The 18,550-nt window shown below is 36.7% G+C and overlaps 1 protein-coding gene across 32 annotated transcripts in view; it reads right to left on the bottom strand.

Moving 5' to 3' along the window:
• Positions 1–14,624: 14,624 nt before the first annotated feature.
• Positions 14,625–18,550, bottom strand: part of Tm1 (tropomyosin 1) — a 133,832-nt gene continuing 129,906 nt past the window's right edge. For 22 of the 32 annotated variants that reach the window (XM_081733971.1, XM_081733974.1, XM_081733973.1 and 19 more), the window contains one exon: positions 14,625–16,865. Coding sequence is in view for 11 of the 32 variants with exons in the window: in XM_081733963.1 (XP_081590089.1) it covers positions 16,783–16,865 (83 nt within the window). In the remaining 21 variants the exon portion in view is untranslated. The remainder of the gene's footprint in view (positions 16,866–18,550) is intronic. The other 10 variants (XM_081733976.1, XM_081733965.1, XM_081733960.1 and 7 more) reach the window with 2 other exon arrangements.

The raw sequence follows: 18,550 nt of genomic DNA, 5'->3' as shown, positions 1-18,550 counted from the left end.
TATATATATAGAGAGAGAGAGAGAGAGAGAGAGAGAGAGAGAGAGAGAGAATTCTATTTGCATCAGCAGTGGATTTTGTTTCGGGAGAGGCTTGAGAAAGAAACATTTGAACAGTAAGAAACATTTGTTGTACGTGAAATGCAAACAAATGATCACAAATTTATTCCGGGAGGGGTTTGAGCCTGATAACCACCTCCTAAATACGCCGCTGTACATCAGTCAACCGTTCTTATATTACCTAACACACCAATGAAACAAATTTTGAGTGAAGGCAATTTAAGTATATATCAATATTCGAGACGAGACCGAGACTTTCGAGACTGATCTAAGTCTCGTCTCGGTCTCGTCTCGATTTATAGAGGTCTGTCTCGGTCTCGTCTCGGTATTTAAAAGTCCGTCTCGGTCTCGTCTCAGTATATAAAAGTCCGTCTCGGTCTCGGTACCATCCCTAGTGTTACCTTGATATTGTTTCACTTATTTTTAAATACGTTTATGCCTTAATTAGATTTTTATACACAGCTTCACTTTCTTATATGCTAGGTTGTATTTCTAAGAAATAGTATTTCTATTTTGTGATACTTGGGCACAATTTACTGTATTTTGTCTCTACTGCTATAACAAATATTGTTTTTCGCACTTACATTTTTATCTACTGCGAGTCTTCAATTATGTAATAGCCACAGGAAGACATGCAATATTCTTATAGTTCACTAATTCTCATTCTTGAAAAAGAAAAACTGATGACAGGAAAGTATATTTTGAGATAAAAGAAGTCAGAAACCTTGGTGTAGAGAAGTGCTCTGAACAGCACGAAACTCACAAATTGGATTTCCTCCTCCTTCCTCAGCTTGAACACATCACGCTGATCTTGAAAAAGGAAGATTTTCATTACGTAGATTAACTTCTCCATCCAACGAGAGTGGTGAACTGGTCCTGGAGCTCTTCAATGAATCTTGTTAGAGGAAGATCACAGAACAAGCATCGTCAGCTCGATGAGTCCTTGATAATCGTCTCTGGGTTGCAATTCCCTTTCGATAGTTTTCTTCAGGAAGTCTACAGTTGAGACCATGCAAATTTCACTTTCCTTCTTGATTTCCAATGGCCGAAAATTGTCTCTCTGAACCCGGCCTCAAACCGCCTTCAATCTCTTGAAGATAGGAATATCAGGTGAACTCAAGCAACCATAGCATAGGGTGAAGACTTTTTCCAAAATCAATTCCTTCACCTGGTGACGACAAGCTAACCACAGAAACTCTCGGCCAATCCTGTGTTCAAGAAGAACGCACACCCCATTGATATGACCTGTGTTCACAGGGATGGTGTCCAAACTCATGGCCTGCATTTCTGTCGATTAAGTTCCAATGTGTGATAAGGTCATGAAGGATCTTGTCTTCATTCTGCTCTGTCCCTGAATACAAGTTTGGCACACCAAGAAGCTTCTCGTGACCATCGCCAGAAACAAGTATTGTCAGACGGTCAACTTTCCCCTACCGAAAATTTCAGGTAGAATTTTCCCATCCCAGTGGATCACGAGAGGATATTCCGGAGAAAATTCTCTCTTCAGGGAATCCGTTCTCTTTTCTTTGAATTTCTCTCGCTCCCTGCGGACTGTACTTCATGAAAGTGGAAGGGATCTATTGTTGCAACCGAGCGCTGTTGTTATCGGGACCATTAGCTGGACTACTGGGCGATCAAATGTTTTGTTTCAATCCAGGTGTTGTGACCTTTTCCGCCCGTTTCTGTCGTTTCCGGCTTAGACATCCAGCTGGTTAAAATTCCTCATCCGAACTGGAAGCATTTTCGGAGTTTTCTTCTTCATCTGTAAAGCAAACATTGGAAGCTCCTGCTGATGCTGTTAAAGTAATTGCTCTTTGTCTGATTTCTTTTTCTTTGTTTCGTCGCTGAAGAGGTCTCTCGTGCTTTTGTACAAGTGCCTTGTCTTCTGCAGCCAGAAACATCTTACGATTCCCATTTGATCTAGGAGAAAATCGCAAGCGTACTCTATTTTCATAACCATTAAGGTATCAGCGTGGGCGATATCAAAGCCAGCGTGGACGGTTCCAATAACTTTACAAACTCCAACTCCCAACTGCACTGGGCTTTAGAAGTGCGCCCCTTGTTTTTTCAGCATCAACCAATTGCAATGGATTTTTTCTATTTTTACTTATATGTTTTCTCAGAGTTGTAGGAATTGCAGCCTTAAACCACAACATCATCAATTCCTCGGATGTCACCTGGCTCGCATTTCGCACCGAATTATTGCGTGATACCTTTAGGTGATAATGAAACTGTGGTAAGAAATGCTTCGTAGTTGGGAGTTGTTTCAACCTTAATAGCGGCAGTAAGTCACGAACATCAAACAGGAAAACTTCGTTACTCGAGCGAGTTGATACCATTTTGTGACAAGTTCAGAACACAACACCATTAAAATCACTTCGAAACCTAGGTTGAATCGTACTTACAGTTTTGTCCCGAACTCAGTTTAACTTACTATAACTCATTTAGTAATTACTAATAATAAAGCCTATACTTAAATATTGAACACTTGAGTAAAAACAGTAACCTTAGCCATGTCTCACTAATTGTATGTGTATACCTTGTAATAGAATAAATAAGGAATGTCTCACGTATATGATATGCTTTTAAAAATGCTATATATAACAAAACAAAATAATGGGGAAATGTGATCTTTTATGAGGTCGTTGAGCACCATCTTCCCTTTGATTTAGAAATCCAAAATTTTACCCTAAAGTTACTATGTATGAATGTAAAAAACGTAGGGGGTGCCCCAGGTTGTAGCACAAAAATGAATTTTTTGGACCACCCTAATATATATGGGCGCCCTTTTGGTAGACTTGTCCACCGCCCTCATTAGTATCTCTGCACGGGCCTGCCTGCGACTCGCAAGTTGGTCCGCACCACAATAAATCAAAAATATATTTGGCGTATGTCTGCTTTTGAGGGGAGCAGCATTTTTGGTAAAAAAAATATTATTTTCTTATTTGTTGACTAAGGTTGATTAGGTTAGGTTAATTTTGGTGTTTAACGGTAACTTAAATTTTACTTACCTTAACGGTTTGTAATTTGTCTAAAGTGTTTTTCACAGTTCTTTGCACCCTTCAAAAACAAATTGCGTAACTTGATGTATCACTGCGCGCACGACTATTTGCTGATTGGTGAAGAGGCAATTGTTTCGTCTGTTTCTCGCAATATTTCTGCTGCAGTACGTGCATGTATTTCTGCTACTGCGATGTGCATTACTCGTCTCACTCTCACACCATTGCCGTGATATAGGGCAAAATACCCAATACTATATAACCCCCCCCCCCTCCTTTAAGAGCAATGAACATTGTTATTTTTCTCCTAGCTGTAATTATAGATGAAATTACAATGAGTTATGTCAAATTATCAATTGAACGATAAAGAGATGGCGCTAGTACGCTACAGCAAGCATATTTATCATTATGGGAGATTATTTCATCTATTACCTAAATCATTACGCATATCCATGAAAAACAGATGGTACTCTTCCCCCTTAAGTTCAATTTATTGATGTGCTTTCTTACATTGTATAGCATGCGAATGTACAAATACGGTACTAACTTCCGTACTACAAAGTAAGTAAATAAATATTCTATGAGAACATGAAAATTAGCTATTATGAATTGAACAACGTTGATATCATTTGATAAAGTATTTGCTTTTCTTCTGCACTTACGAGTTTGCCTTGTTTATGTTTAACAGAATAACTCGGAGCAGCAGGTAACCTGCTGGCTTCCTTGGGCGACATCTTTAAATTGTGGCGCGCACTTCGTGGGTTTTGTCATTTGTTGTAACAGTTTTCTCTGACAAATTCGATTTTGGTTCAAGATTTCGATCCCATATAGTTACATACTTTGAGTCGGATCCTAAATGTTCTTACTGTGCCTAAACAATACATTAATTACCATAATACATGAAAGAATAAACTGTTATTAGTCCCATTTTCAATGTTGCTAACTCATAGTTATTTTTCAGTTTTTCACAAAGAATCCTAAGAAAATGAGAAATCAAGTGAACTCGCTGTTCTTATTGAAGATAATAAGTTCTTTATAGTATTTCAGATCTTTGTTTAACCTTTCATTAGAGATGAGGAAATAGTCAATTAAAAAAAAGAAAGAGAGAGAGTGTGAGTGGGAGGGATAGAGAGAAGTTAGAGGATAAAACCTGTTTTAGTGATTCATTACAAAGTAATATGAGGCTAATTTTTCAGTTTTAATTTGTATATCGCCTTTTTAAACTGCGTTCAGAATAAATGACCATTTAAAAGATGCAAAAACCGAATATTCGGTGCCAGAAATGAAATAATGTACAAAGGAATCTTCAACATTTAAGAATTTTTATAATATTGGATAGGAATGTTCAGGGTGCGAATCACCGGGGGGATGGGAGGGATTTTCCCCCTCAATCACATTTTGTTTCCCCCAAAGAAGTCAGCTGAAGTATCCCCACCGGGGATGCTCACTTTCCCCCCCCCCAAACTATGATTAATATAACTGATTTTTGTCATTTCTTGTAAGTTTAATCTTCTATCTGTATTTCGAAATGAGCGATGTAAACTATTTAGTTTTCGTCATTTCTAAATCCCCACTATTTTCACCGTTGTTTAGTTGAACTATATTATTATGACTACAATTGTTACTTGCAACTGTACCTTCGTACCCTTCAGTTCGTTATCGTTCGTGAATTTGAATGTACTAATTGCTCATAACAAAGTCACATATGGATTTATAAATGCTCTTAGTGGTTGGCCAAGAAGAAGTAAACAAATAGCTTCTTCCACCATACTTAGCGATGGTTGGACATGTCATATTCATCCTCTACATTTGTATCGATTATCATCTAATTTTTATTTTTGTTATATTTCATTTTCCAGTGTATTCTTTGTTAGTGCATGGTCCTCATTCCCTAGTAGTTTGCGTGTATGCAACTCGAAAATTACATTTAATTTGTGGTGGTTAGCATAGTAATCACTGGTTTTTACGCTTTACGGAAATGAACTTTGAAACTGTACTCAAAATCTGAGATATATTTTCTCGTGGCTAATAAGTTAACGTACACGCTGGGGATGTGCCCCCTAGTGAGCAGACACGTTAGGGAACGTGAGTAAGCGCATAATTGAATATTTGTTTCAGCGTTTGCTATGACTAGTTCACTGTGTCATTGTCCTTGTCAGTAGAACTACCACAACTGGAGCGGGCTTTTTAAAGTTGACCCTTCATTTTTCCATCTTTCTTTTAGCTGTACAGTTTGCTGTCCACGCCAATAATATTGTCTGCAAAACTTCAATATAATGTTTATACTTCATTTGATAACGTAGCACATAGTGAATCAACTTAGTTGTAACCTAACAGTAAAGTAATCGTAAGTGTTGACTTCCTGAGCTCTGTCACGGTCAATATTTGAAAAAAAACGTGGTGAGCGCAGCATTAGCGAGGAGTAGAAGCGCAAGCTCAAAATTTGGATTGGGAGTTTTTAAATATTTGGCCTTCGATTTGATTTTCATGTCAGAAATTGGGACCAGCAACAATCCATTTCTCGTATGATACGTTAATACGTAGATTAAAAAAAAAAAAAAAAAGTAAGTCCGCTTTAACTGGTAATTTTAGTGGTTTTCATAATACTGGAGTAGGTTAGATTTCTGAAAGGCTATGTGTAATAACGTAATATGGAAGATTTCAGAGTGGAAAAATTAACATATGCTTGTGATCATGGCTATCGCTCGGGCCGAATTATTAAGTAAATAAACCTTAAAGAGCTGCGGGCACAAGAGTGAGTACAACATTTAGACACATTCAGAAATGTTAGGTGTGGTGTGGGCATGTCAAACAATATATACGTACATAGTTATTGTCGGTAGATTTGTTGAATTAAAAAATCTTGTTTATTACAGATGTCATATGTATATATATGTGTGTAGGCGGGGGTAAGGCATTATGCTCTCATTTTGAATTATTGCACCTTCAGACTTTACGCCGTTAGCCTAATTTAACCCCCCCCCCCCCCCAATATAGATTATCTAATTCGCACACTGGGAATGTTCATAACTTTTGAGTCTTATTTTTTTTCTGGCTGAGGTACTATGTGCATGTTAAATAATGTGTCTTTATTCCTATGTAGAATCTAAAAAGTTTCTTGGAATTTGTTGAATAAGATGTCGATAGAGTCTTCATACTCTCATGACACATTAGTTTATGGCGTAACTTTTCTGTTAGATATCAAGTGAAAGGATAAGTCACGAGGATTCAAAATATATTTTATAGTTAATTTATTATATATAACAAACGAAATAAAATAATAAATTCTCTATTCAGTAAATAAGTAAACTCAGTAGTTTTCATGTTCTTGCAGAATGAACAATTGCTTGTTCCAAACACTCGCTCGCCTGTAATGGAAACGTACAAGGAGCTCAATTTTGAAATGAAATGAAATCTTTTGAGTTTTACGTCCCACGATTATGCAGGCTAGGTTAAAGGAGACGATGATGATGAAAACATTAATGAAATGATGGAATGAAGAAAGTGTGAGGAAACTGAAGGACCCAGAGGAAACCCACGCACACGGTGTTTGTCCACCACAAGGTTTACTTGGCGCAAGCTGGGATCGAAACAGGAACACCATGTGCCAGAGGTGAACGCTCTACCATTGAGCCACCGCGGCCCCCCGAGAGCTCAATTTTGAATAGAAGTCGTGAGTACAACTGCACATGTTTCTAGATCTGATAATTAACTCCTTTGTGGCTATATGATCCGCGTACTCGTTGTCGGACGGGGGACCCGGGTTCGATTTCCGGAGGAAATTCATGTAGTTCGGATCACTCGTTCGGCTGTACGTCCAAATCTCATAGAATCTTGCGGTTGAAGGGGACGATAAACTTTAATCCATCCATCCAACCATAGATCTGCTAGTAGGAACACTAAGTCATCATGTAATAGTGGCTCTGAATCCCAATATTTTAGGTAGATTCTCGGCTAGAGGAAGCGTTAGGAGTGGGGATAGTAAGTTTTAGTTGTAATTTACACTGGTAGAAGAAATTCAACGTTCTGCCCTTCTTCCTCCTGGTGCGTGTCTGCGTTTACATAGTAGTTCAAAGATTCAGGGAGCAGTGCGTACGCCACTGCAAACGAGAGAAAATGGTTCCTGATTCTCCTATCACAAGCCCATGCCATTTTATTTTTAATCTCATTGTTCCCCCCCCCCCTTCAGTTTTATTCATTTCTTAGCATAAAATTGCATATAACATTTTTTTGTTTAATTAGTTGGCAACATTTCTGCACTGCAGTCTGCATTGTTTACAAGGGAAGCTAAGCTTCGTGAAAATCAGATTAGATCAGCCACGGCTTTCAAATGTTTGTATACTATATTTTCCTCCTTCACTGAACATTTGAATAGTTAGAACATGTACTTCACTACCGGTACGCTCATATACCTTGGGTACGCTTTTGGTGCCCTATATCTCTCTTGATAATACACCCGTTCTCTCCCCTACAATGCTTCCCACTGCAAAAATAGTTACGAAATTAATCCCCATCGTCCAAGTATAACTTTAAAAATATATATAAGAATTTTATGAAAATTAGGAGACTGTTTTATGAAGAAAAAAAATACAGTATGTATGTTATGTAATGGATCTCATTGTTCAACTATACGGAAGGAACAAGTACACTACTTATTCATAATTGTTTCATAGGGGGTACAGTAATGTGATTATATGAATTAAGAGGAATTTCTGAAATCTTGATAACTGTGTAGAAAGAAATTTTTAACTTTTTTTGTCAGCTGTCAAAAATGTAAAATGTACGATAATTGGCATATTACGCTCCCTCATACAGACCAAGTGCAAGGAAATAGGGTAGTTTTTTTTTTTTTTTTTTTTTTTAAATCAAAACTAGAAAATTAGGCCTATCTTCCTACGAATTAACCTTTGCCGCTGTACATGTAGCCATACAGTAATGATAATTAAGGCATTCATTATTCTATCAAAAAGCTTAAAATTTTAACTCGTATGCCATTAAAGTTTATAATTTACATGCAAATAACTGCATTACTAATAATCTATTTATGGGCCATTCCACGCGAAAGTGAGCCTGAACCCAAATTTTCGAAAACTGTCAAAACCAATGCATTTTTACATATATATGAAGTAAATAGAACGAAATTTACTTTTCCACAAAGAAAAACTTATTTATACTTAGAATTCACGTAAAATTTTAAATCTAAGTTGTGAGTTTGTAACATGTCAGCTGCGAGGATTTTTTTTATTCTTGTTATCGGCAACATTTTACGGTAATTTGTGCATGTTTGGCTGAAGTAACTTCGAGCTATTCAAGATGCTTCTCTTTGCTACAAGCTGCAGTTGAAAAAGTGTTTACAGGATAAAAATTGTTTATAATATCATTAAAGATATAAACGTCAACTTGAGTGTCCTGCCCGTGACAGAAAACTACCAAAAGTTATTGTACTGAACTACTAAATTTGAGAATGTGGTTCATACTTAGTAGAAGTAACAATTTGCATGTGTACTTCACATTTACCAAATTTTGGACTAATGCTAATAATATATTTCGATTTATTTCAATTTGAAAACATGTCCTGCCCGTGACAGTGGGCATGTCATTGGTGAGAAAGTTTGTGTACATTGGTTATTCATGATAGAAAATGATTCCATGTGTACTAAAATAAAGTTTTCTAAGCATGAACATTATTTTGCTTAAATAGAGGATTATCTGTTACTGTCAGTATGATGTTTTAACGTAAAATAAGTGTCATATAAATATTATCATTAGCGTCACCTTTTTGTTCATTTCAAGGGAGAAGTGGATGGGATTGGAGTACGTACAAGAAGGCCAGTATAGAACTTTGTGAAACAAAAGAAAGTAATTGTAGAATGTGCTGTTGATTTCGTAGCAGCTTTAAGCTCTTCGTTTGAAAATATATCTGTTTTACTATATCATCAGCAGAAATTAAAATAAAAAAAGACGCTTTAAATAAAAGGCGGGAAAATGCTCTTATCAATTGAATGTGTCCAATCAAAACACTTTTTTTCCCCTGCAATTTGATAGCGAAAATTGAGTAGTTCGTCGAACTTTTAAATCAGAGCTTCATCCGTGTAAAATTTTTAAATTCCTAACAGACCTTTATTCAGATTCTGAAAATGATGATTCCGAAAGCCATGAAGCTATCCTGAGCGACGACATAGGTTTGCATGTTAACAGGACTTCTGTTAGGCAAGCTGTTGAAGATATAACACAAGGAACATTTTTGTTGATGGAATTTTTCTCTAGCGGACAGAAAAAGAAAGCATATACGTGCAACTATCGCACATAGCCCAGTGGAAGAGGACGAAGAAGTCAAGGAAATTCGTATGAAGACCGTAAGTGATTGCGGTAAAATTTTCAAGACTGCTGAAGATGTGTCTTATATGCATTTCAATCAAATAATACCTGTGATACCAGCAGTGCCGTGGCGTTGGGAAAAGGGAGAGAGCGGGGCATCGGCCCCGGGCGTCAAAGTATGGGGCCGCAAAATTCAGGAGAAAAAATAAAAGATATATAAAAATGGAAGGAAAAAGTATTAAATAGTGCTCAAAATCAAGGAAAAGCAGGGTTTATTTTTGAAAATTTTCTTACGCATGGCGCCAGCCATGTGACACTTTGCGGCTGGTCTGTCGACCTCACTCATATTTACGGGGGTGCCGTCGTATACTCTCGCCCCGGGCGCTGATTTTCCACGGCACGGGCACTGGATACCAGCACCTATTTTATATATTATTAGACAGTGTTTTGTACGAAGTTCCCTACAAGGTGGGTGTAAATGAGCAAATAAAACCATTTCCTAAAGTGTAGGTGGTTAGAAATAAGTGTACTATATATTTTTATTTTATGTGATAAAAGCGAGCCCCAAGTAAAGTAAATAGAGTTGTTTGTGTACAATGATATAACAGAACAGCAGAAATTGACTTATTTTCGATTATATTTCAGTTTTCAAATCATTCTTATTGAGATTTTGTGTGTTGATTCACACGGTGTCCTGCCCGTGACAACCATGTGTCCCGCCCGTGACACAGTAAAGTTGAGTTTTTTTATTAATATAAATATTTGGCAAATTTCTCTTAAGTGAAGTTTGGTAAAAAATTTCATCATTTATACATTTCCGGTTAAATAAAAACATTTTGAGCTAAGAATTCACAGAGTTTTGTAACATTCACTTGGTGTGTCGAAAGTCAGTTCTCTTTTTTGTCCCCGCCCGTGACAGACGTTTAGGAATTAATATTTTCTACTCTAAACAGAAAAAAATACTGAAAACAACAGCTACATATACTCCTAAGTCTGTACTGCTCATGTATCATACAATTAGCAGAATTTATGTTGTAGTTTTAGAAATATACAACTTTAAAGCATCAAAAATGTAGTGTAAATGTCCTGCCCGTGACGATGGAATGGCCCTTATCACAATTAAGCTACATAACCGATGTAATATTTTCAACACAAATGTCTTCATAGCATTATTAAAGAAATTATGTGGTTGCTTTCCCTACTAGTTTAAATCCATTGTATACTGAGAGAACATTAATACGTTATTGTTGTAACATTTTGTTAGTTCGTTTCAATGGACCAAAATCTCGCGTTTACATAGGTTACCAAACACTCAAATTCTTCCTATTTTTGTCATTCGTATCAGATAAATGATGAAAACAACACTTAAAAAGCTGGAGCCACTTTCTCCCCCATTTTATGGCATAAAATATAAGTATTATGGCAAGTATTTAGACTGGAGATAAAAACATAGCTGCAAGATGCTAACAATAAAAATGTGAGGTCTAATACAATGGGATTTTAATGTTATGACGTGTCCAACAGGAATTCTCTAATTTTCCACAGATCAACTTAGACAATAATAATAATACTAATAATTTGTTAATGGTAAGGAGTTCGATAATGAATGCTAGCCACGAGAAGTGCACTAGTGGTGATGCGAAGTAAATTGACTTACAAGTATCGAGACTGAAAAGAGAAATACTATCAAATAATTTTTCGTTATTATTTAAACAACTTCTTTAGATTCTTCCTGAAATCCGGGGCCTATTCCACCATTGAACTTTGCAACTTTTCACTTTTCACTTTGCAAATTTTGCAAAATGAAGTTCCATCATTATTTTTGAATAACTTTGCAATTTGATGTTCTGCAACTGCGAAGTCTTTGCAATGTGACAGTTGAATGTTGAAATACGACTTTAAGCGTTATATTCCAGTTAGTAATCTGCATGGATTCGTAATAGAAATTTTAGTGAATTATTTCAAAGAAAGAAAAAAGTTGATGAGAAGAAAATAGCAGTTCTTAAAGTGGTCGAAGAAAACCGTAATATATTGTTTGGTTCATTTAAAGACAACAAGTTGACCAAAACTTTGAAACAAAAAGCATGGACAGAGGTCTTAGAAAACTTCAATGAGGAACGGTCTCCAACCTCCTTCAAATAGACGGCTTACTGCAGAATTACGTAAAACACGACTATCATGTACACTTCCAGGCCAACTTGCACTTGTAATGTAAAACACATAATCGGGATCCATATCATCATAACGTTGAGTGCTTGCCATGTCTATCTACAAACACCTCATTTTGCGATGGAGCATCGATATTAATAAATTTTTCATTTATTCACCCATAAACTGATGGAAAACCACCTTTCCGTTAAAAATCTCGTGCAATATTGTTTCTGTCATTTGGCCATTTTATAATATTGGAAAAATAATGTTCAATTGAGTTCACATACCATGTACTATTTTACAAACAGTTGCTTTTAACACACCGTCCATTTGTCCTAATCATTTCAGCACCATTTCCTAGCCAATGAAGGAAAAGAAGTACTTGTCTTGCTGTAAGAGCTTTTACTACGTTTTGTTTTTCTTTCCAAAGCCGGTCCAATATGCTCCAGTGGTCAGAAGGTGACATTTCTTTTGATTTCAACACAAACATGGCATTCCTCGTATCCTGACAACTCTGAAAAAGATGTTTGTCTTTTTTCAGCAAATCGAAAGCAATTGTGACAGTTCTGAAAGGACAACGACCACGCCCTCCATTACCTCACCCTAAACTTGCACTTACCTGTGCAAGCACCTATAGTTCCATAAGTTCAGATGTCACGTCACTTCATTAACAGGTGGATTTGGTTTGATTTCGAGTTTAACGTCCCTTTCACCAACGAGGCTATATGAGACGGGACCTACCGAACCACGACCTCCCGCTGGGAATCGAACTCGGGTCTCCCACGCCAAAGGCGTGTATGCTAACTGCTTAGCCACGAAGCTCAGGCGGCGTAGTTGGTGTCTGGACCTAATTCCATTAAGGTTTACGTCAACGCAATGCAAAATCTGCGTGTTTACAATAATAGGCGTGGCAATTACTGATTTTTGCATTTGCGTTGCGCAACGTATTTTCTGAGAAGTCTGGTACGGGATGAGGCCGATCCTTGGGAAGCCTGGGCTCAAGTTATTCTTAGGTCCCCAGAATCTGAGTATCTTTGCTTGATAAGACAACGCAACATATTTGAAATCCCCTCCCCCCCCCCCCCCCCGTTCACAAAAATCGGTGTATTGGACGACTCCCGTGGTCCTGTAACCCAACTTTCTTGTAAGCAAGACAGTTTTGTGAAGAACGGTCTATAGCGTAAGGGCTGATCTTGCTTGACGGTCTGTGCGTTCATCAACTACACTGGATTAAGTTACGGCTTTTTTTTAATAATAATAATGTGATAAACTCTACAATAATTTCACTTGTGCAGTTGACTATCGTTTTGTCCTTCTGTAGCGACTTCAAATATCCACAATTACGTGAAAGATCAGCACAAACTATTTCTATCGTGTCCTCCGTGGATGAGTCGACAAAATACCCTTTGTAATGAAGGGGTCTAGGTTTCAAATTCAGGTAGAAGACAATTTCTCTCGAATGCAAACCTAAGTGGTTCGGATTCCACTTTAAGCTATAAGTCCCGCCTTCATATAAAGGAGAAACGAACATTTCTATCCCTATGTAAGCTAAATACATAAAGTAAATCCTTTTTAACCAAAGAAAACATTGTTTGCCAACCCTGCACATATTTTTCGTAATATACCTTTCATGTATTTATATTTTAAGTATTTTCGTTTTATTTTAGATGTTTAAAATGAAAAAAAAAAACTATTATCGCGCTGTGATCAAATATCTCAAAAAAAGCTAACATATGCGAGGTGGCTGAACTAGACTAAAAAATGGATAAGAAACAAGTTAGTGGAAACCACAGTTAGGGACTGTTGCCATCGCTAACCCTGAAGGTGTGAACGGAAGCCCTGGCCTCATGGAAGAGCATTTCTGGCCTCCTTTCACAAATTCTCCCTCTGCTTAGGTTTCAGGAATTCAAAGTAGTATTCTCTCAAAGTATGGCCCCTTCAAAATGTTCTCAAGTAACACTGCATCTCGCTTCTTTTTGTTAATGGCTTGTATGCTCCTTTCAGATCCCCAATCTGTTTGCTACTGACGTGTTCGCAATAAATGATCTTACATGATTAGAATGAGATCAGTTTTCCTTTCTGATGGCAGTTGCTTGTCTCGATGACAATTTTCACCACTCTCCTGATCACGCTCTAATTCTTGTATTGTGTGTTTGGTTGACGAAAAAGAGGTGACACTGTTACGTAAAATACTGAACTTAACTTGATGAATTTCTGATATTGATATTCCTTTCACATAAGTTCGATCACAGCACGATAATAATCCAATTTCTGCATTTTCAACATCTAACCAACTTCAAGGACCAGTCAGAATAAAACGAAATGACTTAGGAACATAAACTTGTGTCCATGATAAAAAGGAAGTGATAATAGAACTTGGCTTGTTTACCTACCTATTTTCTGGATCACGCTCTAAACTATTCGGTCATCCTTCGTACATTCCCATATACTCCAAGTTTAAAAGGAAAATATCACGAATAATAGGATTACATTATTTTAATTGTTTCAACTCCATTTCTTATCGATTAATGTTGGTACACGAGAAATATGATTGGAGAGGAGTCACGCTCTGATCCCTTTGTTGCCAGGTGGATCATTTTAGTAACCAACGCCATTATCGGTTTTCCTTAATAAGCGGAAAAATCACGGCTTTAATTCCCAGCACACACGCCAAAAGCTTTCAAATATTAATCATACTACAAACACTGAGGATATACATTTTTCTTAATGTTTCGTAATACTGAAAGCAGAAAGACACCTTCAAAATACTCACATTAGCCACTGTTTCTACTAAATCACTTTATGCAATCTTGTTACATAGAAACTGAGTAAAATGCAAACCAGAAAACTATTTTGCTCATAACTTAAGTGAAAGGGGATTCCTGTGGAGAGCATTTTTTTTTTTTTTTTTCATTAAAAATTTAAACTATTGTGTACGGATAGCACAATATTCAATCGATTTAGGTTTTCATGTCACCTTAGAAAACCGTTTCAACTTTAGAAACTTAAATGAAATTAATATTTTAAAATTGCAAGCACCCCATTACTTTCTCGCACGTCAAAGGATGATTTAAGAGAAACAATTAACATAGCAGTATCTTCTGTTCATAAATAATATATTTATATGTATCCTTCCTAAACAATACAGGTTTGGAACATAATTTAGATGACAAGATGGCTATGTAACATTACCACTGTACGAAAAAAAAAAAATGTTAACAATTCTTTAAAAAATTATTTTAATTCATTAAAAAACATTGTTATTGTACCTTTATCCCTAGTCTCTCAAAGCAGCATTGCCAAAAATCAATGCTTATAGAATTTCAAGTCTAGTAATTATATACATTATTTACAGTAAAATCATCCTATGCTTGTCCCAACAATTTATGATGTAAAATAGCAGAAAAATCAAAACACAATTTGTAATCAAAAAATTATATATTTTCCATACAAGATGTTAACACAAATCTGGTATATTCTGTGTACAATCAACTACTATAAGATGTATCAAGAGTTCTGTGACTAATATTTAAATAGTTCTTTTTTTTTAAACTTTTTACAAAACAATTCGCATGGGAACTTGGCCCTTCACATCCCAAGCTTTAAAAAAAAATCCCTGTTGGCCTGGCTGTTTGAGCAAGCTTACTTTGTTATTTAAGCCCAACAAATACCAGTGCATTATTAGCCCTGCACCAAGTATATCGCCAAATTCCTTTCAAATTAGGTTACAATAATGTAGTTCTTTTGATTTCCTGTTCTTTACATAATAAACAAAAACAAAGATTCATTTCGTCATGAACAAACAATCTAGGCCATGAATACAGTGAATTAAAAAAAAAGTTACATAACGAACCGTTTAGTACTGTATAATTCTGTATTGCATAGCATAAATACATAGTTCAGTGCCATATTCTTTATCATCACTTATAAAGCAAGTCCTAGTCTTGTTTTGTTAACTATATTCCCATTTTAATCCAGCGTAAGACGTGTCATTAATCCATCATCTTCTGAGAAAATTTTCTGTACATTGGCAATATGGCAGTGCAAGATTGGACATGAGAAATACAATTCCAGCGGATTTAAATTACACAGCAATACAACACAGCGTCAGGATGTACCTACTTTTTTGTATAGGCATCTCAATGCCACAGTTACAAAAAAAAATACACTTTTCAATCTTGCTAGTCACACATTTGAGAAACTCTCACGTTTAAGCCGAGGAAAAAATATCTAGGCAAAACAATTAAGTTATAAAAATATCTCAATAGCCTGCTAAATCAGCAAAAGTCTGATCCATTTCATCAGCAATAGCCTTGAATTTTTCCTTCTCATGTACCAATTCGTCTGCAAGAATGAATAGTTTTTAAAAAAAATTATATAGATTAACCGAAGAGTTCATTAATATGAAAATCTCATAACAGTCAATCAAGATGTACCATTAAAAAAGCGATATACAGAATGTACATATGATCATGTAATCAATTATATTATTTTATACAATGAACATGAGGAGAGCGCGTACTTGTGGCACAACCAAAAAAAAAAGTGTTTTTAGAAGCATGATCAGGCACTAGTTTTCTTTTTAAAAAAACTTAAAGAAACAAATAAAGTAAACAGAACAAAGAACAGGCATAAAGTACCGGAGGTGCTCCTGCAGACACTTTATTTTAATTTTTAATACAGGAGGTCTAATACCCAGTGAGTTCAGTGAAGGTTTGATCCAAGTCATCACAGATATACTTGTACTTCTCCTTTTCATGAACCAACTCATCTGCAAAGAATGATCAATAATAAAAGAATATAAAGAGAATGTTGCAAAAGAAACAGTGAATGGGCCAACACAAATCTAACAAGCTTCAACGAATACAATAGCTTTGCACTAGACGTAATATTAACTCAACTTGTAAGCAGCTGTCAACAGAAAAATATCTACAAGTTGAAAAAATATTAACATAGCACAGCCAATCTAAATCCCCCCCAGATAACAAGACAACTTGCAAAACGAAACAGCTCAGCCAATAAGCTTTGTATAGCAGTATTTCTTAACTTTAAAAATAAATAAATAACCTATTAAGCTTCCCAAAGCAATTAAGTTACAATAGTTGAAGAACGGAAAATAAAAAAGAAGTAGCCAAAAACAAATTGTGCGTGTGTTCTTTTGAGACTACTCATGGTGCAGGTTAGCAGAAGATAAAAAGCAGCGCAGCAGTAGTAGTAGTGTGCAAGTACAGTTGCGATTGTGTAAGACGGCGCTAATTTAGTAGCCATACACTTCATCGAAGGCAGAATCCAAGTCATCGTTAACTGCCTTGTACTGCGTTTTCGCAACAATCAAATCATCTGAAAGGAATAATATACAAGTCAGTTAATAACATATACGGCCCTCCACCACAATGTGACCCTAAATTCAATTTACAGTATCAGTAACAGTACAGAAGAGTGTGAATTTCCTGACCCCCAAGTTTGATTTCAGTAAAGGTGAAAAATAAGAGAGAGAAAGAAAGAGCAGGTAGGGATGAGTCCACACTAAAAACAAAATACATCCAGTGCTAATTCATGCACTAATGGAACTTATATTAAAAGGATGAATAAACAAAATTTTATACGAAATTAAAAAAATCGACAAAACATATACAACTTCTTAAAAAGAATACTTTCTTCATTTTCACATGCTTCCTAATTGCCAGCTTGCAAACTGGTCTTCAAAACCGAAGGCCAGTTTTAACATGAAATTCGACTATTTTATTTATTTGTACATAAAATGCTACAATAGAGAAACATATTCAACATATCTATCAGATGATATAATCACTAAGTCATTACTTTACTTAAAATTTTCTGTAAGAATTTTCTAAAATTTCCAAATTTTGAAATAATGAGAATCTATGGATTAAAGTCATCATTCGACAGATAAATATACACTGACCAGTCAAAACATTATGACTCGCTACCTTTCGAATGGGATGACAGAGGAATGAGACACAGCAAAATCGCTCGCCGGACGGCGACAGTGATCTTACTTGATCAGAGTGACGCTTGTGCGTAACACGGGGAAGGTTAGCGATGTATACGAGTTCAATAGGGGTCAGATTGTGATCGTCAGACGGTTGGGAACGACATCTTGAAGCGCGATTTCGCGTTGTTTGCGAGCTACCGTGGTTAGTGTTTTCCAAATGTGAGAAAAGGACAGTGAAACCAGCACCAAACCACAAGACGTGGGGCAGCCACACCTCGTTTAACATGCTGGACGTCATAAAGTACAGAGATTGGTACAACAAGATAGAACGAAAACTGTCGCACAATTAACAGCAGACTATAATAACGTACAAACCACGAGCGTGTGAGCACACAGTTCATCACCGTTAGATGTGAGTGTCCAACGTCCCATGTACCAATGTTAACTGCACGGCATCGTCAATTACTTCTGAAATGGGCACGTGCTCACAGTCATTGGACCGCAGAGCAATGGCACAACGCTACGGGGTCCGATGAATCACGATACTGCCATCATCACGTAAATAGCCGATCAGAATTTATCTTCCAAGGGTGCAGCTCCTTGAAATGTGCGTAGTGGGATGACGACAGGTTAGTGGTAACTCCATTATTATTTGTAGAAACTTCACATGCCCTCCCATGGGCCTGGTAGTGTATGTGGAAGGCACCATGGCGGTTCCTAGCTATCAGCAGTTCAGTACTGATTACTTACATCCACCCATGCCAGCCGTATTTGCAACTGGGAATGATATCCTACATGTCACAGGGCCAACGCTCTATTGCAGTGGTTCAAGGAGCACAGTGGTGAATTTCTATTGTTTCAATGGCCTCCAAACTCACTCGATCTTAACCTAACTAAACACCTTTGAGGTATCATTGAACGTCAGACCCGAGCCCATCCATCGTGGAATTTATACGAATTAAATGACGTGTGTCCAGATGTGCTGTGGCATCCATTGCATCCATATCACACCGCATTCCTGCTGCCCTGCCATAGGTGGATATACCAGATATTTGGTAGGATGTCAATG

This window comes from Thermobia domestica, chromosome 12 (assembly GCF_964235325.1).
Source record: "Thermobia domestica chromosome 12, izTheDome1.hap1.1, whole genome shotgun sequence".
Classification (NCBI taxonomy): Eukaryota; Metazoa; Arthropoda; class Insecta; order Zygentoma; family Lepismatidae; genus Thermobia; species Thermobia domestica.
The sequence above is the reverse complement of the archived record's forward strand: the minus strand, read 5'-3'. Positions and strand labels throughout refer to the sequence as shown.